Source organism: Leptinotarsa decemlineata, unplaced genomic scaffold (assembly GCF_025532065.1).
Source record: "Leptinotarsa decemlineata unplaced genomic scaffold, Ldec_3_MD MMD2_tig00000505_RagTag_RagTag, whole genome shotgun sequence".
Classification (NCBI taxonomy): domain Eukaryota; kingdom Metazoa; phylum Arthropoda; class Insecta; order Coleoptera; family Chrysomelidae; genus Leptinotarsa; species Leptinotarsa decemlineata.
Genome location: NW_027412549.1, coordinates 5,947,609 through 5,973,971, shown reverse-complemented (window position 1 = coordinate 5,973,971; position 26,363 = coordinate 5,947,609). Strand labels below are relative to the sequence as shown.

The 26,363-nt window shown below is 32.7% G+C and overlaps 2 protein-coding genes across 2 annotated transcripts in view; one reads left to right on the top strand and one right to left on the bottom strand.

Annotated features, from left to right (window-relative positions):
• Positions 1-1,981: 1,981 nt before the first annotated feature.
• mEFTs (elongation factor Ts, mitochondrial) lies at positions 1,982-26,269 on the bottom strand. The gene is given in 7 exon segments (XM_074173809.1): positions 1,982-2,297; positions 3,058-3,159; positions 3,162-3,170; positions 6,530-6,683; positions 7,185-7,355; positions 8,258-8,491; positions 26,240-26,269. Coding segments are annotated over 7 exon segments (933 nt in total). The 5' UTR covers positions 26,255-26,269; the 3' UTR covers positions 1,982-2,049.
• Dhc36C (Dynein heavy chain at 36C) overlaps positions 8,488-26,363 on the top strand; it is a 165,706-nt gene continuing 147,830 nt past the window's right edge. Inside the window, exons 1-6 of the mRNA XM_074173808.1 lie at positions 8,488-8,759; positions 10,151-10,399; positions 15,250-15,479; positions 18,313-18,617; positions 20,764-21,067; positions 23,402-23,587. Of these exons, the coding sequence (XP_074029909.1) occupies positions 10,168-10,399; positions 15,250-15,479; positions 18,313-18,617; positions 20,764-21,067; positions 23,402-23,587 (1,257 nt within the window). The 5' untranslated portion in view covers positions 8,488-8,759; positions 10,151-10,167. The remainder of the gene's footprint in view (positions 8,760-10,150; positions 10,400-15,249; positions 15,480-18,312; positions 18,618-20,763; positions 21,068-23,401; positions 23,588-26,363) is intronic.

Sequence of the window (26,363 nt, the reverse complement as noted above, 5' to 3'; positions counted from 1 at the left end):
CATGTATAAATTCATTTCTAGCTGGCTTTGGCATTCTTAACCCAATGTTCACTCACACAAAATATATCACAATTTACTTCGTTTGATATCAGTTGAAGCTGAACCAATTTATTTCTTATATCTTGCACATTTTTAAAGTTTTTCCTAAGAAAGGTGAAGCGGGTTTATCTGGCTTATCAGTAACAATATTGTCTTTCAAAGAGTTATTTTATAAATGTATAATAGTCAACTATTTAATATCAATCCGCCCATTATATCTGTTGTTTAGACTGAAATTACGAATATATTTGCAATTAAAATATTCAGAGCAAAACATATTAATCTCCTAGGCGTGCTGTTTTACAGAGGGTAATAGGGTCAATTACTCACAAAAAGTATATACCTACATCTCCTTTGAAAGGTCCATCAAATAAGGATCAATGCTCTGGATCTGTTTTGACAGTTGCTTGTAATCAAGAACTTGTTGATGTGCAATGAACTCCGGTATCCTTTGCTGCTATAGCAACGACACCAACTATTGCACCACCTAAGCCAGGTTAAAGAAAGCGAAAACAACATGCCTCCTATGAAAATTATTTTAGAAGATAAAGAAAAGAAAAAACATAAATCATCAATCAAGAACAAAAAAAGTTGGCAAAGAAGAGAACTAACATTTGAAAGAAAAATCTTGCAGGAGAAAAATTTTACAAAAAAGTTTTTCAGAGTGAAGATGAAGAGCACGTTTGCGACGTTGATGGTGATGACGAAATGAATGTGGATAATGAACTTTGTTACTTTTCTTAATTTTGAATTATAATAAATAATTTAAAAAATATACCATGTTTTCCTCAAGTGACCGCCACTCCCCCTTGCTACCCTAAGGAGTTGATATAAATTAAAACTGTTTTCAAATTTGAATTGAATCAGTATTCCCAAAAACACTTCATACATAAATCGTCCACACACTCTTACCAGCATAAAGTAGCTGCATTCAATAATATGTTTCAAAGACTATTGAATATACCACTGTCGGAAAGTAATTTCCAGAGAGAGCTGAGTTTCATCAAATCACTTTCATCAACGGTAACAAGGTAGATACTATCGACTTTATTCTTTCAAAAAAACTGCAAAACCATGGACCAGGTCTACCGAAATTCAAGAAACGATAGCGTCCACTATAGGACATTGTCATATTTTGATGAAGCCGCCAATAATATCACTGGTTTTCTGAAAAAGGAATGCTTGGACGTGGCTTGCAGAACGAATAATAATTTGAGTGAATTTGTTGAAAACAATAAAGTCAAAACTTCATTGTCGGATAGATCAGGAGTATATAAGTTGACTTGTGGTTCTAGCCCACAACTTTATATTGGCCAAACATAAAAAACTTTTTCCCACAGAATTAAAGAACATAGAAGTAGTTTTTCGAAGGGAAATACCAATTCTACATGTGCAAAACTTTTTTAGCAGAAGGACACGGTTTCAATCATGACAGATATTTTTCACCTAACCGATGAGATTTTTATTGTGAAGTTGTATTTGATTGGAATGGGTATTTATCAGGGATTTGCAATCAAAATTACTATTACCTTATAGATTGAAGCAGTATTGATTCTTCTTGGCCGACACTTGATGATATTTTCACTGAATAGTTTACAAAATCACTACACAGTTTACTATACAATAGCGTGTTCATACATGAACATGAGAAAGCTATCATATAGTGAAAATCTCTCAATGAAACGTGACTTGAATGAAATATTGAGGTTTGTTTCTCGAGTTGTTTAAAAAAGTATTAGAAAAAAATGTACTCCGAACATATAACTAGATTATATTGTCATTCAATCATTCTTTCAGATAAGGTTTCAAATAATGAAAATTGACATAAAACTGATCTTCATGACATGTGCTCATGACGAAGTAAACATAAACTGAATGTATTGATATTTTTCTAAATTATTGTCATATATTCATCAAAAATGTATTGAGAAGTGAAATTCGATTATGTTTTCATATTATCTATTGACATAATTGTATTTTCTATTAATAATAGCGGTTAAACATTCCAGACTATTGACAAGTTTCAACATACTCTAATGGTTGGTCTCCTATGGCATTCATATTCTCTCCACATTCAAATCTCTTGAAATCTATAATTTCCAGTTTATGTTCTTCAAGGATATCTTTCACAGTAATGCTATCATCTAACAAATATTCCTGGTGAATTAGACATGATTCTTCATCTTTGTTTTTGGCGGGTTCATCAGTTGGTGTTCCAATTTTCTTGGGATCCATTCCAACTATATGTTGACAAATTCCTGAAGAAATTACACTTTTTGATTGAAATCAGTCATATATAATTGTGAAATGATTTTTTACATATGTGTGAAGACACAGATACCAATCTTTCTATCAACTTGAGGAGTACAGTGAGACGATTCATTAGAAAGCCTCCAGAAGACTCTACTGCCAGTGGCCATTAGATAACCATGAAAATTTGAAAATATCTCTTCTGCGACTCCAGTCTCCATTGAATTTCATCAGAAGTCAATAGAAACTCACAAGTTTGAAGAAGGAAAATAAATCAATTATGGACATCAGCCTAGTAATCTCAGGATTTTTTTGTCTTGCTAACTATCAAATGTTTTTAGAAAAATAGTGAAAATGAATTTTCATGCCTTTTCAAATACACTGAAATATTCATAAAATTTCATGAAAATTGAATAGAATACAATAAAATCAACAATTCAAATGAATTGAAAAGTAGGTTTGTTACATTTGACTCTACAGTACAACTTTAAGAGGATTTTTTCTTTAAATTACTCTGTATCAATATTTTTGGCATAATGCTTACTAGAAAACTGACAACTCTATTGAATAGTTTGACTATTTTTCATTAAAAATTTAAATTAACTGAAGGTTATATTTTCCGACATGTGAGACTTATATCTTCCATCAAATAGAATTGGAAAACAAACATTTTATTTAAGAAATAACCTAAATTAAAAATCTTAAACATTCAGAATATAGTTTTATTACTCTATTCAATCCAATGATCTTTATATTGGTATTACTTACCTTTTCCCAGTTCTATCGTATTTTCAGTTGATTCAGCTGCTTTATAAGCCAATAAACCTCCAAGTCTACCAAGTAAGACTTTATCACTAGCACTTCCTGATGGTGGGCATAAGCTGTAATGATTATATTTTCAGATATACATTTTATAATTTTAGAAAATACTTTTCATGAAAGTTTGGTTTGAATGGAAGTGTGATATTTGAGAAAATTATGTTTCACTAAAATCTGAGAAATTAATGAATATATCAACAGACAATGTGTTCAAGTACAATGAAGGGCAAACTGAAAAGTTCGCCCTGAAAATATACAAAATAATATAAATCTTTGAAGAGTCTATTTAGTTAGTAACTTTTGTATTTATAATTGTTGACTTGAAATGAAATATATCACTGAAAAAATAAACTTTTGATACTTAGCCATTTGCATTTCACATATGCATATGTCATCGATGACATAAGCAGATCAAGCTTATTCCGTGACATTAAAAAATCGTAATTCATGAATGAATTGTGTGTATTTTCTATAATGTTATCCAATTTGGTACTGAAGAGCCTTGGGGCAAGTGTCTTAAGGCGAAACATCGGTGTATACCAGTGAGGGTGACAGTGTTCCATGTAAGTGCAATTTATTACCATTCATTCAAAGTAGAACTCATGTGAATGATATCTGATTTCTATTCCACAACGAATGTTTGAAATACAAACTGAGTAGAGAAAAGTATCTTCTGTATAATTCAGTGTTCATATAGAAGTATTTGTTTCGAAATAATTTTTTTCTTTCATGTAATTCAATGTTTATATGAAAGTAGCTGTTTCAGGAGGACTTTCTTTCAGTTTGCATGATTTACACATCCATGTATAGAGTTACTTATTTCCAAATTGATTACTTCCTTCCTTTCTTTGGAAGATTCCCTCTTCATTTTTTTTGTATCAAGATGGAGTAGTAGAAAGCCAAAAACTTTCTTTCCCAAAAATTATTCACTCCTAAAAATATAACCCCTTCAATTCACATATATTATATATTGAATTTTTGAAAATAAATTGAAGTGGTGTCTTCAGCAAATAAACTTTCTGCACCCAAAGAATTGAAATATATAGCCTTGCGGTACCTCAAACATTTTTTAAACTAATTATGTCATTCATATGAACATACTGCTTTCTAATCAATGAATAATTTTGAAGCCAACTCGGATATCTATATCATGCATTATTTTCGAAAGAATTTTATGGTCCACAGTATCAAATGCTTTCTTCAGGTCCACATTTTTTGTTTAAATCTAAATCTAGCTGGAAGTAGGTTATGACATCTGATAATGAGGACTTCGTGTTACTATTTTTTCGGAATCAGTATTGTCCATTATATAATAAATTTTAAATTCTCAAGATATTCAAACAATCTAGAATGTGCTGATTTCTCAATAATTTTAGACAAAACTGGTAAATCTGAAATTGGCCTATAATTCGGTATTTGGTCGTTTCTACCTGCATTGAATGACGGTTTTACTTGGTCATTATTAGGTAGTAGTATTTATTTTAGGTTATCCTAATGTACAGTCGTTAATTAAAAATATAATATATAGTTATTTTAAAAAGTCAATATGAAAACATCAATGACTTATAAAAGTTGAATAATCAAAAATGAGAAGAAAAAAAAGAAATGATATGGATGTCACATAAAATAATTATTTATTTTTTGTGACATTATCTTTTTATATTATCTTCACATTATCTGTTATTATCTTTTTTGATATACTGCCATAACGCTTGTTTGAAAGTGTGAATACTTTTGTTGTTTCTCAAAGAACCAGGCAGTTTGTTAATTTCCACTAGCCTGAAAAACAGACGTTTCATTGCTGACCTTGAGTTTGTCCTGGATATATGGAAGCTTACATTGGTTCTAGTACCATATTGGAGGACTTCATTGTTGACTTCAAATAATTTATTGAAATAGCTAGGTTGAATACCTTTTATCATTTTGAATATAAACCATACTTAGAATATAAGATTTGTTTGCGGTTGATAACCAGTGAAGAGAATCGAGCATAGTCTTTTTAGAAGTAAGTCGATTGCATCTCAGTCATACCCATACCTCTGTTTTGCAGTTTTTGTAGTTGATCTAACTCATTTTGATTTAGAAGATACAATAATGTAGCACAGAAGTCAAAATGTGGCTGAACTATATAGTTGTAAATTGTGACTCTTTGAGTTAAATGCTTAGATGCATTGCAAAAAAAACATTTTTTGAGGTTTTTTTTTATAATATAATCAGCATGATTATTGACTGTCACTGTTTTATCAATCATAAAAGTTAGATATTTCATATCAGTAACAAACCTGTGGAAAAAAAAATATTTACATTTCAGTGGTGCTAATTCTGATTTAACATTGCAATCAGTGGATTGTTAAATGATGAACAATCAACCTACTTTGTTGAATATGTTGATAGAGGACAACTTGTTGTCTCTCATCTGATCATAGGTCAGTAACAAGTCAGTATGTAACAGAGAAATAATAAACTTCAAGATTATAGTATCTAAGACCCAGAAGTCTACTGCTAATTTTGAATATATCAACAAAGGAATTGCAATAAGATTTGAATAATCCTATTACAAAAATAAACTTTTTTTCAATAATGGATAAATGTCATCGAATTCACTTCACTGACCCTACTTCATTCTTAAATTCCATCCAAAAAATTAATGCTTTCACTATTGATCTAATATCTGAAATTTTACGTATTGAAGGTCAGATATAGATTTCATTCAAAAGAATGTAATGAAAATTTGTGACTCCACATCGTTGTAATAATTTTCAGTTTCGTTGTGAGCCTGTTGCACTAGAGATAATCATGCATACAACTTATATCCAAAACAAGTTGAACTTCTAAAATCTGAAAAAGAAAATTATTGTACTAGATATTTTCTTTAAAGCTTCTGTTTTTTCCTAACAATTTAAAAAATATGGTAGACAGTTCTGGCTAAGAATATTTCAAATCTTACAATCCTCTTATGAAACATATCACCCCTTGACAAAAAAATAGAAAAATCTGATTTTATAATATAGCAAAAATAAAATTTTCATTTCATTTTACATACTTTGAATATTAAGACTAACAGCTTGGGCATAGTTGTTCTGTATGCATTAGGTGATAGCATCAGATATTTTTTTTTTACTTTCTATGAGTAGAAATTCAACAGTAGGTATTACACTAAAATAATTTTTTTTCTGAAAAGTCTTAGAAGATAAAAGAATGAAACTGTGATGGATGTGACGTAGATATGGAGATATGAATAGAACTATGATTCTAAGAGAGAAAAAACTGGTGAGAGGGTGGTCCTATAGTGTAGTCAGTAGGTTTGGATAAAATTACTTTCACTAAGAATGAAAGAGAAAGTGGAGAGAGCAGTATTAGTTCCAGTGTTACCGAATTCACGATTTTTACCAGATACATGATTAAAAACTAAAGCAATTACCTGAGAGATGAATGCCATTTCCAGCTTTTAGGCACAAAGCTCTTTTTAATGTTGCATTTTCTCCAAGGGTACCAATGGCCAGGGCAAGCTTATCAGCCAGTAATTTTCCATCAGCAGCCTTCAAGTTTTTCAGTTGTTCTGCATCTAGGCATATCTGAAGCAGGTAAATATTTTAAAATCTGGTTTGCCACTCTCAGAAGTTAAAACATGTTAGAGCTAATTATCAAGAAAGTTCTATCACGGGGCTAAGCATACATCATGAGTTAATAAAAGTAAATATGTTGTGAAAGAATATCATTGTAAAATTATTTTTGATACTTTACCAATCTTCAAACCATATTATGTAGATGTGCCTTAACAGATTGCTATTCAACCTTTCAATCCGTTGAAATAATAGGAAAAATACCCACAAATTGATTCTAGATTACAAATTTAAACATATACACACCATATAGAAAGCATACAATGACAGGAGGGTGTAAAAAACATTCATATTGAACTTTCTCAAAAAAAAAAACAAAAAAATTATTGATTCAACAAATTTTCGGAGCCCTCAAACTGAACTAGTCTTTGGACATATTATGTTTGGATATTCAAGAACTATAAATGACATTTCTATTCAAAATCATAGAAATTTGATAATCCATATACTCACTTTGGTGATTTTATCTTGTGACTTCTGATGATTTCTGACAAAATCTAAACAAGTTCTAGCAGCATCTTCGACAATTTTCTGAAACTCCCTGTTCCTTGCCACAAAGTCAGTCTCACAGTTCACCTCGACCAATACTCCATCATTCTCTTTCACTACTACACCCACAAGGCCCTTGAGAATCAAATAGTGAATTTGTGAATATTATTGAAATAATTAGTTTGATATGAAATAATAATTTCAAATACTCCACAATAATAATTCAAAATCAGTGATGATTAGCAATCAAACTTTGCAAAATATTTGTTAACAACTCGTATGATCTCCTGAAAAAGCTTAGTGTTTTGGTCTTCTGTTGGAAATACAGAACTCACTTTTGGCAATAAAAATCATAGTTTCACTTTCTTAACACATCACATGATGTGGACCTTTATTCACTTGCCTCTTCCACTTTTTCCAAACAAAACATTTAATTTCCTAACACTTGTATCTTTTTCAGCAAACTACATCATAATTTTTCAAGAAACTGAATGGTAGTTTGAAAAGGTTTGTTTTTGTTTATTCTGCTTGCAGTGTTACAAAATTGAACCAAAAATTATTATGATGTTCACAAACTTATACAGCGACAAGGAAAAGGAATGCAACTTTCTTTTTTGGCATTCAAAATCTTCCACTATTTATTCCATGAAGACTGAATAGTTATACTAAAAGGTATAGAAATATGTGAGCCGAGAATTTAATAGAACTAGAGCTGATACCACAAAATTGATCGCTAAATGCAATATATATCGACTTCATTCATGATGAATTTCTGAAGCAATCATTTTGTTACAATTTTCAACTTTTGAGTGACCTTCTCTCCAAAAGGTCTCTCCAAAAGTAGACGAGAGGCCACTTTTGATTTTATATTTGTGATCAGCAGACAAAAATATGTACCTAAGGATAATGAAAACTTTTTTAAAAACTAGCAAGAGCCATTGAAACAAATATGTATCAAAATTTCCTTTCATATGTATTAGAAATCGGAATATTTTATTATCAATACACGATCATCAGGAGATTATATTAACTATTACCTGAGTGGTTTGTCTGCCCTCCAGTTTTGTAGCTTTCGACCAACCAAGAGATTGTGCTTGCTGTTTCAGCCAAGTCTCAGCTTGATTCAAATCGTTGTTATGCATATCCAGTGCTTTTTTACAGTTCGCAAAAGTGTATCCTGTTTTCTTGCGAAGTGTGGCAAGCAAAGACTTCTCAGCTGCTGAATTGTAACTAGTTAGGTGGAAAAACCTTGTAATCGCTTTGGTGAGTATCTGGTAAACAGTGAGTACAATAGTTAGGAAAATGACAGCAGTAATTCCTAGGCTTGCAAAATAAAATAAAGTCATTCTTGAAATATGTGCTTCAGTGCATGATTACTTACAAAAAATTTATGTTATTTTGATTAATCGATGACGGAAAATTGATTGGGTAACCATGGTAAATAATTAGTTTAACTCAAGAAAACCGAGTTTTCGTTTTGTTTCAGTTTTTAACATGTTACGTGACGAATAGTTTTGGAAAGAAAAGTAAAAGTACCAGGTATGTTTTCTTACCATTTTGAAATCTATTTTTTTTTTAACTACGGAAACTAAGATACATTAAAAACAGGTTATTTTATAACCTCACAACTGACAAAATATATATCAAAAAATCTGATTCTGACATATGTCAGTTCGATGGCAGACAGAATACTTAACTTTTATGGGATAGTTCAATCGACACTCAAATTTCAACAATCGTGACGTCACAACGATTCTTGCAACCTCAAATGCATTTGAAACAAATAAAAAATATTTTGTACGGTAGGTAAGGACCCGATTAAATGATATTTTACAGCAATTAGGTATCTTTCAATGGAGATTTCGAGAACTTTAACAGTCACCTTGTCAATCAAAAATCGTCTACTAAAAGGTTACCAATACAAACAATAGGTACAAAAATTTAAGGCAACTGTGCGTAATTTTGCCGATGCTGATTTTTTTAATTAGTTTTTTTTTCATTTGGAAGCTACCTGGCTTGTTCGTTTCTCATGAGTTTCCGTAAAACACTGCAATATTTGTTCTTGCAGAATCTAAGTAGAACGTTATTTCATACTCAAGTGTTATGTCAATGACCTAAAAAGGGATTTCTGATGAGAGATACGCAGTCAATATTGTTATGCAACAGATTATATAGAAAAAAGTCACTGTTGAAATTACTCGTCTGATACCTAAACTAACGAACGTCGATTCTTCGAGTAGTTGACTATTAGGAATTCTTTTCTCAGGATAAATACTTCATAGCTGAAAATAAATACATTTGAGAAATATCCGCTGAATTCTTTTAATGGAAGCTGAGTAAGCCGCATATATTAGATACCACAGAATTATGCCACATTCTAATTTTGACCGGACATAAAAAGTAACTTTATTACATCCATGTTCATAAGATCTTTGCTATTTCCCATCATGAAACCTTGCATGCTGTTAGCTGAGAATAGTTTTTCCACCAAGATCAGCAAATATAAGTTTCTGCATTTTTTGACCTTGAGCTTAAAATCATTGCTGCAGCACCGTTCAAATATAATTTTGACATTTCTTTGGATGTGTTGGCAATCTTCAACATTTTAAATTTCATGAAACATTTTCGGATCCTCAGCATACATCAGTTTGAAATAATCTATTCCATTATATTATTTTCGAAAAGGAGAACTAGCACTATAGACTATTAAAGTTTGTGAATTGACTTTACTTTCTCGAAACATACTTATTTATTTATTTCTTCTACTGGGTTAATAGCGAACTTGGAGACCACCTTACCATCATCACCAAACATTGAAACCATTTCTAATCTTCAAAATCATTATCGCAGATAGCGGCTTTACAGAAGTCATACTCATTCATTACTGAGATTATATACATGAACATTTTAAATTTCACCTATTGTTATAGGTAAATAACCCTGGAATATGACGTCCAGAGACGTGGAAAGAGACCGCCTGGTGAAGAAGATAACGGAGAAGCGAGCCAAGTTAGATGCTAGAGGGGATCTCAATATCAAAGTACCTAGATTAACTTTACCATCAGATTTCAATATAGAAGATAGGTCCCTGTTTTCGCTTCCACCAGAACTGCTAAAACCAATTGTGGCATCGTCATATCCAAAATACAAGAGAAAACTTGCGGCCGAAAAGAAGAAAGGTACGGTTCAATGAAAAGGGGTCGAGTAGTATTATAAAGTGCATTGTAAAACTGCTTAGTTATATTATACAAATTTTCCATCTGTGGTCGATGTGGCGATGTTCACCAGGAAATGTTTATGGTGACTTTCAACCGCGTTTTCATATTATTTTCTACCTAACTTTGAATTCTGTCATCAAAGTTATCGGGAAAATATGTTAGTGCTTTATCGTGAATTAAGTAAAAAATGGCGGGTTCAGAGTGAATCCCTGTGATATAGAATTTAAACCTTCCATTATGCTCGAAGGAGATGCCATCTATGGCCATTAAACGAAATTCACCCTCTGTCTTTCTCATCGACATAACCAGGTTATGTCGGTGGTCGGTGATGCCTAACACCCCAGGTAAGGCTTATGGTGGGTGGAAACAGTTCTGTACAGTGTAACATCACGAATGCTTTAGTTTTGCAGATAAAAGGACGAATATTTTTTAGGTGGTCAATGCCAAAGTTTGGTTTTGCAACGAACCACCTTGGGGAGCCTTGTTTATTTTTGATATTCATTTAATGAGTCTTTTGTTGTTGATTCTATACATGTTCTGCTGTTTCATCAATGCTTTTTTTTGGGACTTGGTTACAACTTCCATGGTACATATTGTTTAAATTTAATTTACAAACATATTGTTTTTGCGATGCTTATTCACACTATACAAAAAACCTACCTGCATATTCCAAGATTCTAGGTTCAGTAGCTTCGACTGTACGTTAATATAAGAATGTCAGTCAATCAATAGGTACGTACTTTTACAATATTGAATAGCATCTGCAAAAAAAACTGAAAGGACAAGAATGAAATACATTGGTTATCCTACTAACTCTAACCTACTAATATTATAAATGCGTGAAGTTTGTGAGGATGGATGAATCTACTGCATATATTTACGTTTTTTACTTTTTCACGACTAAACATCTCCACGGATTCAAATGTAACTTGGTATATAGATAGATCATGACTTGGAATAACACATAGGGTAGGTTAAGATGGTAAAGCGGGCAAAACAGCGAGGAACAGCTAGTATTGTATAATTGGGTACCTATTGATTGACTGACACCCTTATATTAAAGTACAGCCGAAGCTACTGAACCAAACATCTTGATAATGCAGGTAGGTTCTTTATATAGCGTAAATGAGCATCACGAAAGGGAATCAGGAGTTTACACCCCAGAGGGAAAAATAGGGGTTCAATGATTGTATTGAATTTGGTCAGTTTTGAAGTTGGAAACCTGAAGTTTTGGGTTGATAAAAAATATTGTAACTATCGAGAGATCATTATAACAGTCATAATGATCTCCTGAGGATGCTAACTTGGTTAACGAAAGCGTCAAGAAGCCGTAATTTTTTTGTGTGTAACGAATAGTTACAATAGATTGTAACTATTCGTTTAAAATTGTCTGTCACAAAATTTAATGTGATTAACCAGATTCTACGCGGACTAAGTCGCGGGCAACAGCTAGTAATTTATAGTTTTACTTTAAAAGTACAAACGTATTCCAAAAACACTTTATTGTGAGATTTTCACTAAATTGTTTTACAAAAACGCAACACGTGTTTCGCCATACAATGGCTTCATCTGGCGTGTCTTTCAACTAATTCTACACATTCAATACTAAATATATATATATAGTTTATGGAGTACCTGAAATCAAAGTACCTGTAAACGAAGTACCTGAATTTTAAGTAGCTGATATTTTACCTGAGTTTCTAACGAATTAAATTACCTGCACTTATGTTCCATTTTCACATTTGAAAAAATATATTCAGTAACGGAGAGTTATTGAGTTCTAATTGATCATTCAGTAAATTACCCGAATTCCTGAATCTATTGATTTCTAAACATTCTAGATGATTAAGTTTCAAACTCTTCTCTTCTAAATGTAACACCTCGTACTCATGATTGAACTCGTGTCCTTCTGCTAAAAGATGGTTTGCAAATGTGGAATTGGTCTTTCTATTTACAAAACTACTCCTATGTTCTTTAATTCGTTGGAAAAATGTTCTTCCTGTTTGCCCAATATACAGTTTTGGACAGGAGCCACAAGTCAGCTTATATACTCCTGATTTATCCGACACCAAAGTTTTGTCCTTATTGTTTTTAATAAATTTACTTAGGTTATTATTCGTTCTATAAGCTACGTTACTCCTTCTTTCTTCAAAAAACGGGCAATATTCCTGTTTGGTTCCCCCACATATGTCAATGTCTTATAACTCACGTTATCGCATCTTGAATATGGGTAGACCAGATCCATGGCTTGCTTTTGTCGTTTTTTGGAAAGAATGGAGTTTACAATATCTACCTTATAACCGTTATTAATCGCGATTTGTTTGATCAAATTCAGCTCTTTCTGAAAATCCCTATCAGACAGTGGAATATTCAATAATCTGTGAATCATACTATTGAATGCAGCAACTTTATGCTGGTACGGGTGTGTGGAGGAATTATGTATGATAATGTCCGTGTACGATGGTTTGTGGAAATTGCAAACTCATGTTTATTGTTATTTTTCGTAATGGTTAAGTCCAGATAATTTATTGAATTATTTACCTCCCTCTCAGTGGTGAATTTTATTGACGGGTGGATGGAGTTGGCATATTCAATGAACTTGCCTAATTGCCTATCTGTACCAGTAAAACATACTAAGATATCATCTACGTATCTGTACCAGTACAAAAAATTGTTGGCTAATTGATTATTATGGATTTCATACTCTATGTTATCCATGAAAATTTCCGCCAGTAAGGGACTCAAATTTTCCACAAACCATCGTACACGGACATTATCATACATAATTCCTCCACACACCCGTACCAGCATAAAGTTGCTGCATTCAATAGTATGATTCACAGATTATTGAATATTCCACTGTCTGATAGGGATTTCCAGAAAGAGCTGAATTTGATCAAACAAATCGCGATTAATAACGGTTATAAGGTAGATATTGTAAACTCCATTCTTTCCAAAAAACGACAAAAGCAAGCCATGGATCTGGTCTACCCATATTCAAGATGCGATAACGTGAGTTATAAGACATTGACATATGTGGGGGAACCAAACAGGAATATTGCCCGTTTTTTGAAGAAAGAAGGAGTAAACGTAGCTTATAGAACGAATAATAACCTAAGTAAATTTATTAAAAACAATAAGGACAAAACTTTGGTGTCGGATAGATCAGGAGTATATAAGCTGACTTGTGGCTCCTGTCCAAAACTGTATATTGGGCAAACAGGAAGAACATTTTTCCAACGAATTAAAGAACATAGGAGTAGTTTTGTAAATAGAAAGACCAATTCCACATTTGCAAACCATCTTTTAGCAGAAGGACACGAGTTCAATCATGAGTACGAGGGGTTACATTTAGAAGAGAAGAGTTTGAAACTTAATCATCTAGAATGTTTAGAAATCAATAGATTCAGGAATTCGGGTAATTTACTGAATGATCAATTAGAACTCAATAACTCTCCGTTACTGAATATATTTTTTCAAATGTGAAAATGGAACATAAGTGCAGGTAATTTAATTCGTTAGAAACTCAGGTAAAATATCAGCTACTTAAAATTCAGGTACTTCGTTTACAGGTACTTTGATTTCAGGTACTCCATAAACTATATATATATATTTAGTATTGAATGTGTAGAATTAGTTGAAAGACACGCCAGATGAAGCCATTGTATGGCGAAACACGTGTTGCGTTTTTGTAAAACAATTTAGTGAAAATCTCACAATAAAGTGTTTTTGGAATACGTTAGTTATGGATTTTCATCAAGTATCGGCCGATTCCATCATATATTTAAAAGTACAGTAACTGAAAAAATATGCCAATTGCACTAAGCAATGAATAGTTTCGAGAATCGATTTATGTTGATACCTATAAAAAAAAATTCGCGAAACTAACACAACTGTCAACGACGTCTGCCCTCTCGCTTCTGCCCGCGTTCGGGAGATGACGCTTCATTGTTTAGACTACCCCTCTACCCCGGCGCATCGTCCCGCGTCGTCTCACAGTAGACGCAAATCGCAATGGCTTATTGCGTTGCGTCAAGTTAATCTTATCGTGATTCGTCGAAATTACTTAGTGTGAAAGACAAAGTTTATCTATATAAAATACCTAAAACAATAATTGTATTAATTTTTATAAGAATTTTACATATATTCTAACATGTTCCTTGTAAAAAAGTATCCAATTTTATGGTATTCATGGCTCAATATTTTGCATATAGTGGCTACCACATAGAAGGTAGATATATTTTATCGCGGACATTTATTTAGAACTATTTAAAATAAACAATCTTACGGTACATTAACTCCAACGATATAGGCAGACACGCCAAGATAGCTCTCAGGGAGAAAGAATTTTTACGACTTACTTAATACTTATGATCAAAATTACACAAAACTTTTGTAAATTGTAACATATATGTTATTCTGATGTATAAGCTGTATTTATGCAAAGTTAATCTATATATATACTATTAATTAGTGGTAATTAGTGAAGCCGTTCTAAGGACATCTTTCTTTTAATTTTTTGCCAACTCCGGTTCGACATTTTAATGTGAAACTTCTAACAAATTACCTCTCGCTATTGGTCTAGGTTCTAGGCTAACGAAATTTCAATTCATCCTCGTACACTTCAGAAAAGAGTAATTGCAGCTTGGCTTGGCTCTGCAACGGACCGCCTTGGAGAGCCTCGTTTGTCCTTGATATTCGGGTATTGAGTCTTTTGTAGGGGAGAAATTCCATCACCCTCACATTTGAACCGTTATTTATTGTTTAGAATTACATTCAACTGAATAATTGAATATATTATACCGTTCCAGTTGCTGAACAACAATCAAAACTCAAATCGTATGCGGCTTTGAAAAAACAAAGAGAAGAGTTCAGAAATAGGCTCGTCAAATTAATTGTTGGTAGAGAAGGAGAACCTGAAATTGAGGAAGATGAAATACCGTCTGCCGAAGAGAAAGAAATGTTGCGATACTACTATTACGTCAAACATGGGGTGGACACGGTTCATGTAGCACCCCTTGATGGAAAAGTATTAAGTAGGGTGAGTCGGTTTTTCAATAATCAAGAGTGTAACATGTGCTTATGCCGCATTTTTTTTCTGACATAAAATAATTTTCTGTGAAGCAAGCTTTTTTTTTTTAGTATGTTCGTGAACTTGCTATTGTCCTTTCAAATATATCAATTCTTATTTAGGGTTTAGGTCAAGTTCAAGGAATGATGAAGATGATGACTCTTTTCGATAAACTATGGTGTTAACCACCGTCAATTTTTTTGAAGACTAAAATAATTTCCAAAGTTTTTGGTGTGAAGGTATTTTTATACCGAAAATTACTCAAAATTATACAGTATTGTAACAAGAACTTCATATACAATAATATCAAATCACAAAACATCAAAATAAAATAGGTATTTTGGAACGAACTCATTGATTTTCTGGAGATTATTTTGGAGAATTATTTTGGACAAAAAAATTTATCGTCTTAGCAATTTTTTTTTCGTAGTCTTGATTTAAAAAAATGGGCAAAAAAATAAAACTTAGATGGTCATGCCTTCAAAATAAGAGTACTTTACTCTTGTCTCAAAATCAAATATTTGAAGGCTCTTCGCATATTACGCGTGTTTTACTATATTTTGTTGGTGCATGTTCAGTTTTAGGAGATGCACAAACTTTTATCAAGAATAATTTTTTGTCGAAAAATCCTTAATAAATAAGTTTCCCATATGGTGCATACTTTAGGGATGGCACTGTATAATTGTAGAACCATTACCCGTGGTGTACCTCAAGGTCAATATTTGGTGCTATTTACAATACATACTATTAACATTTCTAGAGTTTCGTAATATATACATATACACAGAATTTCTTGTTTATCATCATTCAATTTCAGTTTTAGTTAGGACAGGATGGGTTAGGCATAATTTTTTTCTTAAAATGAGTAACCTTAGTTTGCGCTGGCCCGAAGCCCCGATATATTCTGGAGGGCGGACCAGCATTATCAACCAACAACAACTACCCACACTTTGGGGTACCCTGAACAAGCGCAGTGAGCCAAAAATAATGAGAGCCAATGACTACAATAATCCGAACAAACATCTTGACAGAGTGGTCTGTGAAGAGTCTGGCGAAGTTCGAAGAGAAAATTTTGAAATTTTATGCGTTTTTCTCCTATTTTCGGAGCATATTCGTCCCGCCAGCAACTGAAAAATCCATAATAAATATCGTATTGCTATGGTGATCGAAAAGAACTACATCAGGCGTATTAGCTTGTTTGAGCTCGAGGGTGGGGAACGGATAGTTCCAATAAATGCGGTACTCTTCGTTTTCCAAAACAAATTCAATATCCCCGGAGCGTAGAGCAACACCGGTGTCTCGTCAGCACCGTAAAAGTGCCGTAAATGTTGATGGAGCACCCTTAGGGCCGTGTTATGTCGATGGATATAGAATGAAACATGCTGACAGCAAGTCCATTAGAGTCTTAGACACTTCGCGGTAGGACTACATCTTGTGTCAAGAACCTATATATCCATCACGCGACTGTGGTACACTAAAGTGTTGAAGACACCATCCTAGCGGATCATGACGAACTCCTCAGTTTCGAACTTCAGCCTACTCGACCTAAGGAAAGCAAAGGTCAGGCGCATTGATAAGTCAATGTTTTCGATGTTGTTGGAGAAGACACCATGTATTTCCTTATCCTTGTGTTGCCGCAGGAGTGAAGTGATCTCTGTGACATTTATATGAGTATTTCGCCCAACGAGTTCCAATTCGGTGACAGATTGGTGATTACACCGTTCAGTGTCAAAAACTAAACCGAGTTCACCAGCTACTCGGGCAGATGCCCTAAAGAGAAATGCTACAATTCCTGTTCTGTCATGGTCGCTGATCATGTAGAGTAGGGGATCCGAATTCCTGACGACTTTACAGGCTCTATTTAGCACCATTCTTTCATGTAGACGCTTCAAGCTCCAAAGTCAACGGCTTCCCTGTTGTCGGGGGAAGTACAACCGTGGAACGGACGCAAACTCCTATAGAGGTGCTTCATTTTTTGGGCCCACTTCACGACTCCAAATGAGTAGAGTAAGATTGGAACAGCAAACATATTCGTTTCAGCAACTTTGTTTTCCCCCGACAGTTCCGATGACCAGATATGTCGGAGTTTGTGTTGATACTTGCTGCGGAGAGAGTTCTTCACTGCTGTTACCTCTTTTGAGTGGCATTGGTCCATCCATACGTCTTTCCGGTATCCAGATGGTGCAGGATGCTTCCTATTTTGAGATGAACCGTTGCATATTTGTCTATCCCGAATTTCATACCGATAGCATACGTTTACTCTTCCACCACCCCCAATGACTGATACATTCAGGAGGGCGTGCCAACGACCAATTCGTGGGGAGTAATCTTTATTATTATTATAACTATTATTATCGTAACACCAGACGAACAAAATTTTTTGTTATGGGGAAAAATGGTTTTCATACAAAACTTGTAGATCATTATAATTTATACAACTTTCGAATTCAACCTTCACCAATAGGGGGTTACATTTCGGAGAAAATCAATAAAAGCAATTTTTCACCCCTGAAATTAACCCTATTCCATCCCCGTACTACATTACAATTTTTCTGCTGTCAATAATTTTTCACTTTCCAAAAATTATTTGTATTAACCTTATAGGTTAGCATAGCATTGCTACTTTGGATAATCTTTAATCAGATTAGTTTTTCAATTATTTTTGAATATAGTTATTATGGTTCATGGGTTTCGTCAAAAAACACTATCAAGTGACACCTCGTCTTTTCATCATTTGTGAATGAACAAATTCATAATCCAAATTAAAACAATTCAGCTCGTCTTATTGTTTTGAATCATACAGGTGTTGGCCTTAGTACCCCGCCGATTAATGATCTGGGAGGAAACTTTGAGCGAATCCATCAAAGATGTAAAGGAAGATTTTATGATGGCTGTGAAAAAAGCAATCATAGATTTTGTTCTACAAGATCCGGCTTTTGTAAGACCTCTGGGAGATGAAGAATCAAAGTACCGAAAAGAACTGAAGATGATCGGAAATAGCTTCAGACCCAGCTTCAATGCGGCTAAACTGAAAATGGAGAGAAACTTGCACGTTATCAATCCTTGTTTGGCGGCACTGTTGGATTTATGGTACAGCAAAAAATTAACGTGAGTGCTTAAACATTCATAGAAGAATATGAACCCTTCTGTCTACATATTTTTGTTATAAATATCCAACACTCAGCGTATGTCGCTGTTCTCATTTGTCTTTTTATTTTTTGACAAAAATTGACGAAAATCGTTTCATTGTGGCCTTGGCGGAACAACTCATAAGTGATTTAAATTATATCTTCGGTAGGAGTCAAACTGTTGAACGTCAACTTGGATATCAACTTGGTTATCAGCTAGTACAAACAGTTGACTACCTCAGGGGTCTATTCTTGGTCCTATCATCTTTCTTTCGTATATAAATGATCTGACATCGTTGAATATAGAGGCAAATTCACGTTATTTACAGATGACACCACTATAATATGGCCCAGTAATAATACCTCAGATCTCCACAAAATCATATCTTCAGATATCAGGAGTATCAAAGACTGGTACGATACTAACTTTTCATCTTTAAATGTCATGAAAACTAGTTTGAAATCTTTTCAAGACATTCCAATATATCGAGAACAAATTAGGCACAAAATTCGTTAGAATTGTCATACATAACGATTTGAGGTTTGATGATGCCGTCAGAGCACTCACTAAAAATTTTTCTTCGGATTATTATGCAGTAAGAATCACCTTTAGAGAATTAGGTTCGTCTGCAGCTGAAACCGTTTATTATTTATCAGTAGAATGTCATTTGAGATATGGAATTCCCTTCTGGAGAGTGTTCTAGCACCCACTTGTTTTCAATATTTTTGTTAAAAAAGCGATACGTTATTTATTCAAAATAAAGCAAGACTTCTGTAGGCCTGTATTTAGTACAGATGAAATTATGACAATTTATGCCATTTTTATATTGGAAACGCGTGCTTTATAAACAAACATAAGTGAAATTTCCTCTGGTCTTTTCCAAATATTTCACTTGCCAGAATCCCGATTTCAAACTACCTCTACCAACGTTGACACTTACTAAAAGTTCAGTGTTTCATAAAGACCTAAAAAATTTTAATCAACTATATAGAAAGCTCTACAGAATTCAGGAAAGCAATCAAAGTTCCAGTCTCTAATAAAGCCTATTCTAGTTTAGAAGAATTTTTCGACGATAACTTTTTTGAATTGTCTAAGGCCTCCGATGCTTGCTTAAATAAATCTAAAACAGCTAGTTCAATATTACTTCCATTAATGAATCCATACTGCCTTTCTGTTAATACCTCATTTTTTTGAAAAAATTCCAGTAGGCGAATTTTGAGGGCATGCTCCTAAAGGTAATGTTGAAGTTAAACTGATTGGTAAATTTCATTTAGCTACTGTTATCCGGTCAAATTAGACCAAAAAATTGGAGTGAAGATACAGAAATTCGAACCCTGTTCAAAACTGGTAGGATTATTGAAAACATTATCATAAATGGAGTCTCGGGGTGAAAGATACAAAACAGGTTTTTCACGATTTTCAGAAAAACGGTTAATTTTATCATGAAATTAATTCAGAAAAAACTTTGTGGATCAGATAAATATCTGTCCTGATACGTTTTCTCTTAAAAGCCACTGTTTCTGAGATATAACGAATCATCTGATCTACAATAATAATAATAATACTGATGATTTTCAAACATGACTCAACCTCTGACGTGAGCACTAAACTCTTGCGAAGGTTCGATATGCATTGGTCGAAGACGAAACGGACTGGTTTGAGTTTGACGATAGTCGTATCACTAAGTATTCTGGCAATATCTTGAATTTATTGGAGCCTCTGGAGACACCCTACATTTTATTCTATGAAAGGGAGGACACTGACAGATCAAGATCTCCAGATGATGTGGTGCTGCAGGTTTTTCCGGGTTTTTCTGCAGCTGAAAAAGCAAAGGCGCCATTGGAATTAATCAACCCACCCCGGAGCGCCAATTAATTTTTGTTGTTTCATAATTTGTATTACTTTTTTTATGTTTCTATAATTAAAAATTCCTTTTTTTTTGTCTGAACTAATTTTATGACAGAACCGTTTTACTTAAAATCGTGAAAAATCAGTTTTTGTGACTTTTGGCCCCGAGTAATTTTTTTTTTTCACGTATCCGATCGATGAGAATTTATTAATGGACAAAAATACATAATTTTCCTAGACTTCTATTAACACATTCCTAATTAATTCATGATTGCAGAAAATTACGGTTGATAGAAGTGGAAACACTGAAGCAACACCAAGGCGCTTTTGAACTACAAGACTTTAAATACACCGCCAACAAGCACATACAGAAATGCAAGACCACCTTAACCGATGTTTATTATCGAGAAGTCATCGACATATTTCTCTTAGGAAACAGAAGGAAAAAGCTACCTGATCCCAGTAAGAAAAAGAAGATGCAATCGTTTTATAACGCCGTTGCTACCATAATGACCTATCATCTGCAAACTCTTTGTCTCAAGTCGCTTTATGACTATGTAAATTATATAACGGATGTGAAGGTAAGATGACTGCATCCGGGTATGATTTGTTTATTTGTAATACATAAAATAAAAATTTAGTTAGACGTTTTCAAAACTACAAACAATGAATATTTTTTCAAATTAATCCGGAATTTTTGTTTTTTAAATTTTTTTGAAGCATTTGGTAGCACATGGTAAAATCTGATACCTTTATACCAAATTGAATTTTTTCCAATATTTGTTTTCATTTTCATTACCTTCAGATTGCCAGAATATCTTGTCAAATGATTGTGTTTGTCACCATTGATTTTGAAAGTCAAATTTGAATTTTTGAGGTTATTTTTGGCCAAATGAATGAGGCACATAATTTGAATTTGTGTAAGGATGACAAATCTAATAGTTATTTTGATTTATACAAGTTACCTTGTGGTTCTACTTGTATATACATCTTATAATTTTGTTCTGAAGTTTTTTCAATTGATTTCAATGAGGAATTTTTTGACATTCCCCATACTGATATAAGATATTGAATTTTGGAATATACTAATGAAAAATAAATCAATTTAAGGTATTTTAGGGGTGAAACTTTTCTCATTTTGAATAATATTCCAATTAAAGGAGCTATTTTTTTTCTTATTGTTTCAATGTATTTTCTCCATGATACATTTTCATCTAGAATAGGACCAAGAAGTTTAGCACTAGAACAGTATTCAATATTTTCATAATAGAATTCAATATGATTTTTTGAATCAAATAATATAGACCTTTTTGATGAACATATATGAAGATTTCTGAAAATTCAGTGTCAATTTGTAGCATTGAAGCCATAAAGATATTTGATCAAGGTGTTTTGAAATATTGATTTTGATATCTCGTACACTATTTCCATTGTAAATTAAAGTGGTGTCATCAGCAAACATTTGTAACTCACCAAATAAATTTACTGTAACCAAAGAATTGAAATATATAAGAAACAGAACAGGTCCAAGTATTGATCCTTGAGTTACCCCACATATTATTTTTTTACTGATTATGTCGCTAATATAGGCATATTGCTTTCTATTCATTAAATAATTTTTAAACCAATTATAAATGGATTCAATAAAGAATTAAAAAATACAATCAAATTTTGGAAAAAAGTCGATGTATCACGATGGGATTATTATAAATAATTCAATTCCAAAAAAAATAAAGAAGCACTATTCCATTATAATATTTAAATATCAATCGAAAAAAAATCTAATGAGTGGAAATTAATAGTTTACATTTTTTCCTATTACTCTTGAATTCATTTTCAACATGTTTTTTCTTCATATTTTACTGCAATTCATTGTTATTTTTTGTAAAATATGTCATTTATGTTATTTTATTATACTTCGTAGTTAAGTAAAGTTCCTAATTATAAGCATTTATTGTTTCTTGAGACAATAATTGAACTTTGATAGTCTCAAAAATGATTAGCAACATACTCGTACACATAAACTCCCCAATATTTTCAGGAAACAGCAAAATTAAAAATATATCGTTCTCTGCAAAAAAAGTTGCCGAAAATAATATACAATGTACAACACCGAAATATGAACTGAAAATCCGTAGAAAAAATATACAGATATATTATTTGGTACATAAAGGCTTTGTATCTGTTTTAATAAAAATTAAAACCGAAATTTGAGAAGCTAATATTTTCAAATCCTCATCAGCACTACGATTTTTTCTAGTTATCAACAGAGTAATATTTATTACAAATCATTTTATAATTTTTTTTAATTCATTCAGGGTTATTGAAAAATGAACATATATATCTTCTAAAAATTTGAAACTTTGTGCACCGTGAGTTGGAAAAGACAATTCACAACAATTATTATTGTTTTTTTATCGACCTTCTTTGAGTTTTTTCACCTTCTACAATCTGAAAACTATGAAAATTGTAATGGTGAACTTAATACACGTGTAGAAAGGGCAGACTTTTTAGTTAACCCCGATAAGTTACTGCGTAAATTAAAAGTATTTCTCACGAAAAAAATATCTTATTTAATAATTTTGCCTATCAAAAAAGGGCTAAGAAATTATACAATAACGTTCCTGCATTTGTCTTCAGAAATGGACAAAATTTAAGTTTATACTGCGTATAAACGCAGTTTTTCCTTTGCTGATTATTTTTATTTCTCAGCTTCCTCGACTCATGTTCCTCCACAAAAATTGACTTTCGCTTAATAATCATTATCGATTCTGCAATCATCATAGTTTTCAGATAATCTTTTATTGTAAAATGATTTTCAGATCTATAATTATATGTTCATTTTCGCATATATATTTCTAAAATTGTTTATTATTTTATGTACATAATCTTCAAATAAAAATTAAATTTTTCAGTATTCCAATAAAGGATTCCAAATTAAGTTACAACAAAGGGTGAATATACTGGTATTTGAGCCGCCCTTCAAAAACTTTAGAGATACCCTCATACACTTAATAGACGATATTATTGATGCTGTTATGGATATTCCACGTTTGGAAACAAAATTATATTTGGACTGGCAAGAAACGGCGTTTCTTCAGGTAACGATGATAAAAAGCAGGGAAACTAACGATTAATGTTATTACATAGGTTGATCATTTGATCATTGAATGTAAAATATATTATTTTGCCAATCAGCACTAATTTGCACCAAAATTAAACTTTACCTTCATACCAAATTTCCCCAGATACATTGGCCGATTATAATAATGAAATTAAAATTCAAAATATGTTTGAAAATACAGGGTGTAACTAAATAAGTGTAAAGCATTTAAGCGGGTAATTCCTCATCGAAAAAAAGATAGGATCTTTCATATAAAGACATTTCATTGGAGCATCTCTTGTTGAGATACAGCCCCTTAAAGGGGGTACATAAAATTTGTATAACAATTTTTTACACAAGTACTAAATAGTTACAATATTGAAATTGACCTGACGTTTTGTACTACCAAAAATACACTTAGCCAGAAATTTATTTGGTTCATCTCATGGTTGTAAGGGGTGGAAAACGCAACCCCTAAAATTTATTTCCAATGTAACTTTTTGTCTTATCATTTGTTTACCATTTAAAAATTCATTTCCGATATCCTGTATCATTCTAAACAAAAAATATCTCTTGGGTTTTTTGCCCAAATGAACCAGTTCGCAGCAAAAAATTATTTTAGGAACACCTACAGAGATACATCGTCATAAATGCAAAAATACGAAACTAATCTATCTAGTAGGTCGCTATTAGCGATAGTGACAATTAAATTGGTATGACGTTGTCAGTTTGTGGATTTTCGAAATTGAATTAATACTAATTGTGTGTTGTTGTTCTGTTCTTAATTTGTTACTTTAATAATTCACTTGTTATTATATGCATTACGTTTACGGTCTGTCGCAGGGGAATGGGTTTGAAGCTTCTAGAAGATATGCTGAAATGTATCCTCAATGGAAGCATCCTTCACATAGAATATTTGCTCGACTTCATCAACGATTACGAGAATATGGTTCATTCGACAAAAGAACGCAGGATTGTGGTCGCCATCGAGAAGTACGAACACCACAGTTCGAGGAAGCAGTACTTAATTTGATTGAAGAACAACCTAATACCAGTACTAGAAAGATTGTTTTCCAACTAAATGTTGATCATATGACGGTATTTCGAATTTTAAAGGAACAACTCTTATACCCTTACCATCTGCAACGAGTACAGGCTCTGTTACCACGAGACTTTCCGAATCGTCTTGAATTTTGCAATTGTATGCTGGAAATGATTAGAAGAAATTGTGACTTTCTGAAAACGATAAAATTCACAGACAAATGTAGTTTTTTTCGGGACAAAAACTACATTTGTCCTCGATCGAGGTGGACCACAGAACTGGCTCGCTCGATCCCCGGATCTCAATCCTCCCGATTTCTCTATTTGGGGTCATTTACAGCATCTACATCGCGTACTCTTGTTCGCGATGTAGATGACTTAAGAAACCGCATCATCGATGCGTGCAGGGTTATCAGAGATACTCCAGGAATATCTGAGCGAATACGTGGCTCAATGCGCCGACGTCTAGTCGCATGCGTAATGTCTGAAGGTAGACATATTGAACATTTACTATGATTTCTATATGTTGTGTGTTTTGTTATTGATAAATAAGTTTTGTTTATTACCCTTCAATCGTTTAATGCAGGTACTAACTACAAAATAACAATAAATCCAGTTCGCATTTATGACGATGTATCTCTGTAGTTGTTCGTAAAATAATTTTTTGCTGCGAACTGGTTTATTTTGGGCAAAAAACCCAAGAGACATTTTTTGTTTAGAATGAAACAGGCTATCGGAAATGAATTTTTAAATGGTAAACAAATGATAAGACAAAAAGTTACATTGGAAATAAATTTTAGGGGTTGCGTTTTCCACCTCTTACAACCATGGGGTAATCCAAATAAATTACTGGCTAAGTGTCTTTTTGGTAGTTCAAAATGTCAGGTTAATTTCAATATTGTAACTTTTTCAGTGCTTGTGAAAAAAATTGTTATACAAATTTTATGTACCCCCTTCAAGGGGCTGTATCTTAACAAGCGATGCTCCAATGAAGTTTCTTTATATGAAAGATCCTATCTTTTTTTCGATGAGGAATCACCTCCTTGAATTTTTTACACTTATTCAGTTACACCCTGTATATAAACATGTGTAAAGATGGAATGTCAAATGAGAAAAACGAAAAAAATATTTTGTAGAAGTACCTACTTTGAATTTAAACATTTTATGTTTTTCAAATTGGCTGGCAGCTCATTATTAATTAATACACCATTAGGCAAGATGTAACGTTTCCCAATTTCCATTTTTGTTCCAGAAATATTTTCGACAATTATATATGAGATTTTTGGGAAACAAAGTCTTTGTCTTTCTACTTCTACATCTCCAGCAATCATCTTCAGAAAATTAACTCTATACATTGATATGTAGATCCTGCAAAAAAGTAACTTTCAGATACAAACTGGAAAAAAGTCGAAACAGCTATTTTCATGTAAACATTGAATTACACGAAAGAAAAATACTTTCAAAACAAATACTTTCATATGTAAGCTGAATACGAAAACCATTTTTCTCTTCCGTTTGTATTCCGAATATTCGTAATGGAATCGAATCAGATATGATTCACAGGAGTCCTACACAATATAATTAATGAAAGAAGTAAAATTTCACTTACCTGAAACACTGTCATTCTCACTGGTAGATACCACCCGAATGTTTCGCCGTAAGATACTTGCCTTACTGGCTCTTCAGTACCAACACGGATAACATTAAAAAAAAATCTCAATTCGTTCATAAAA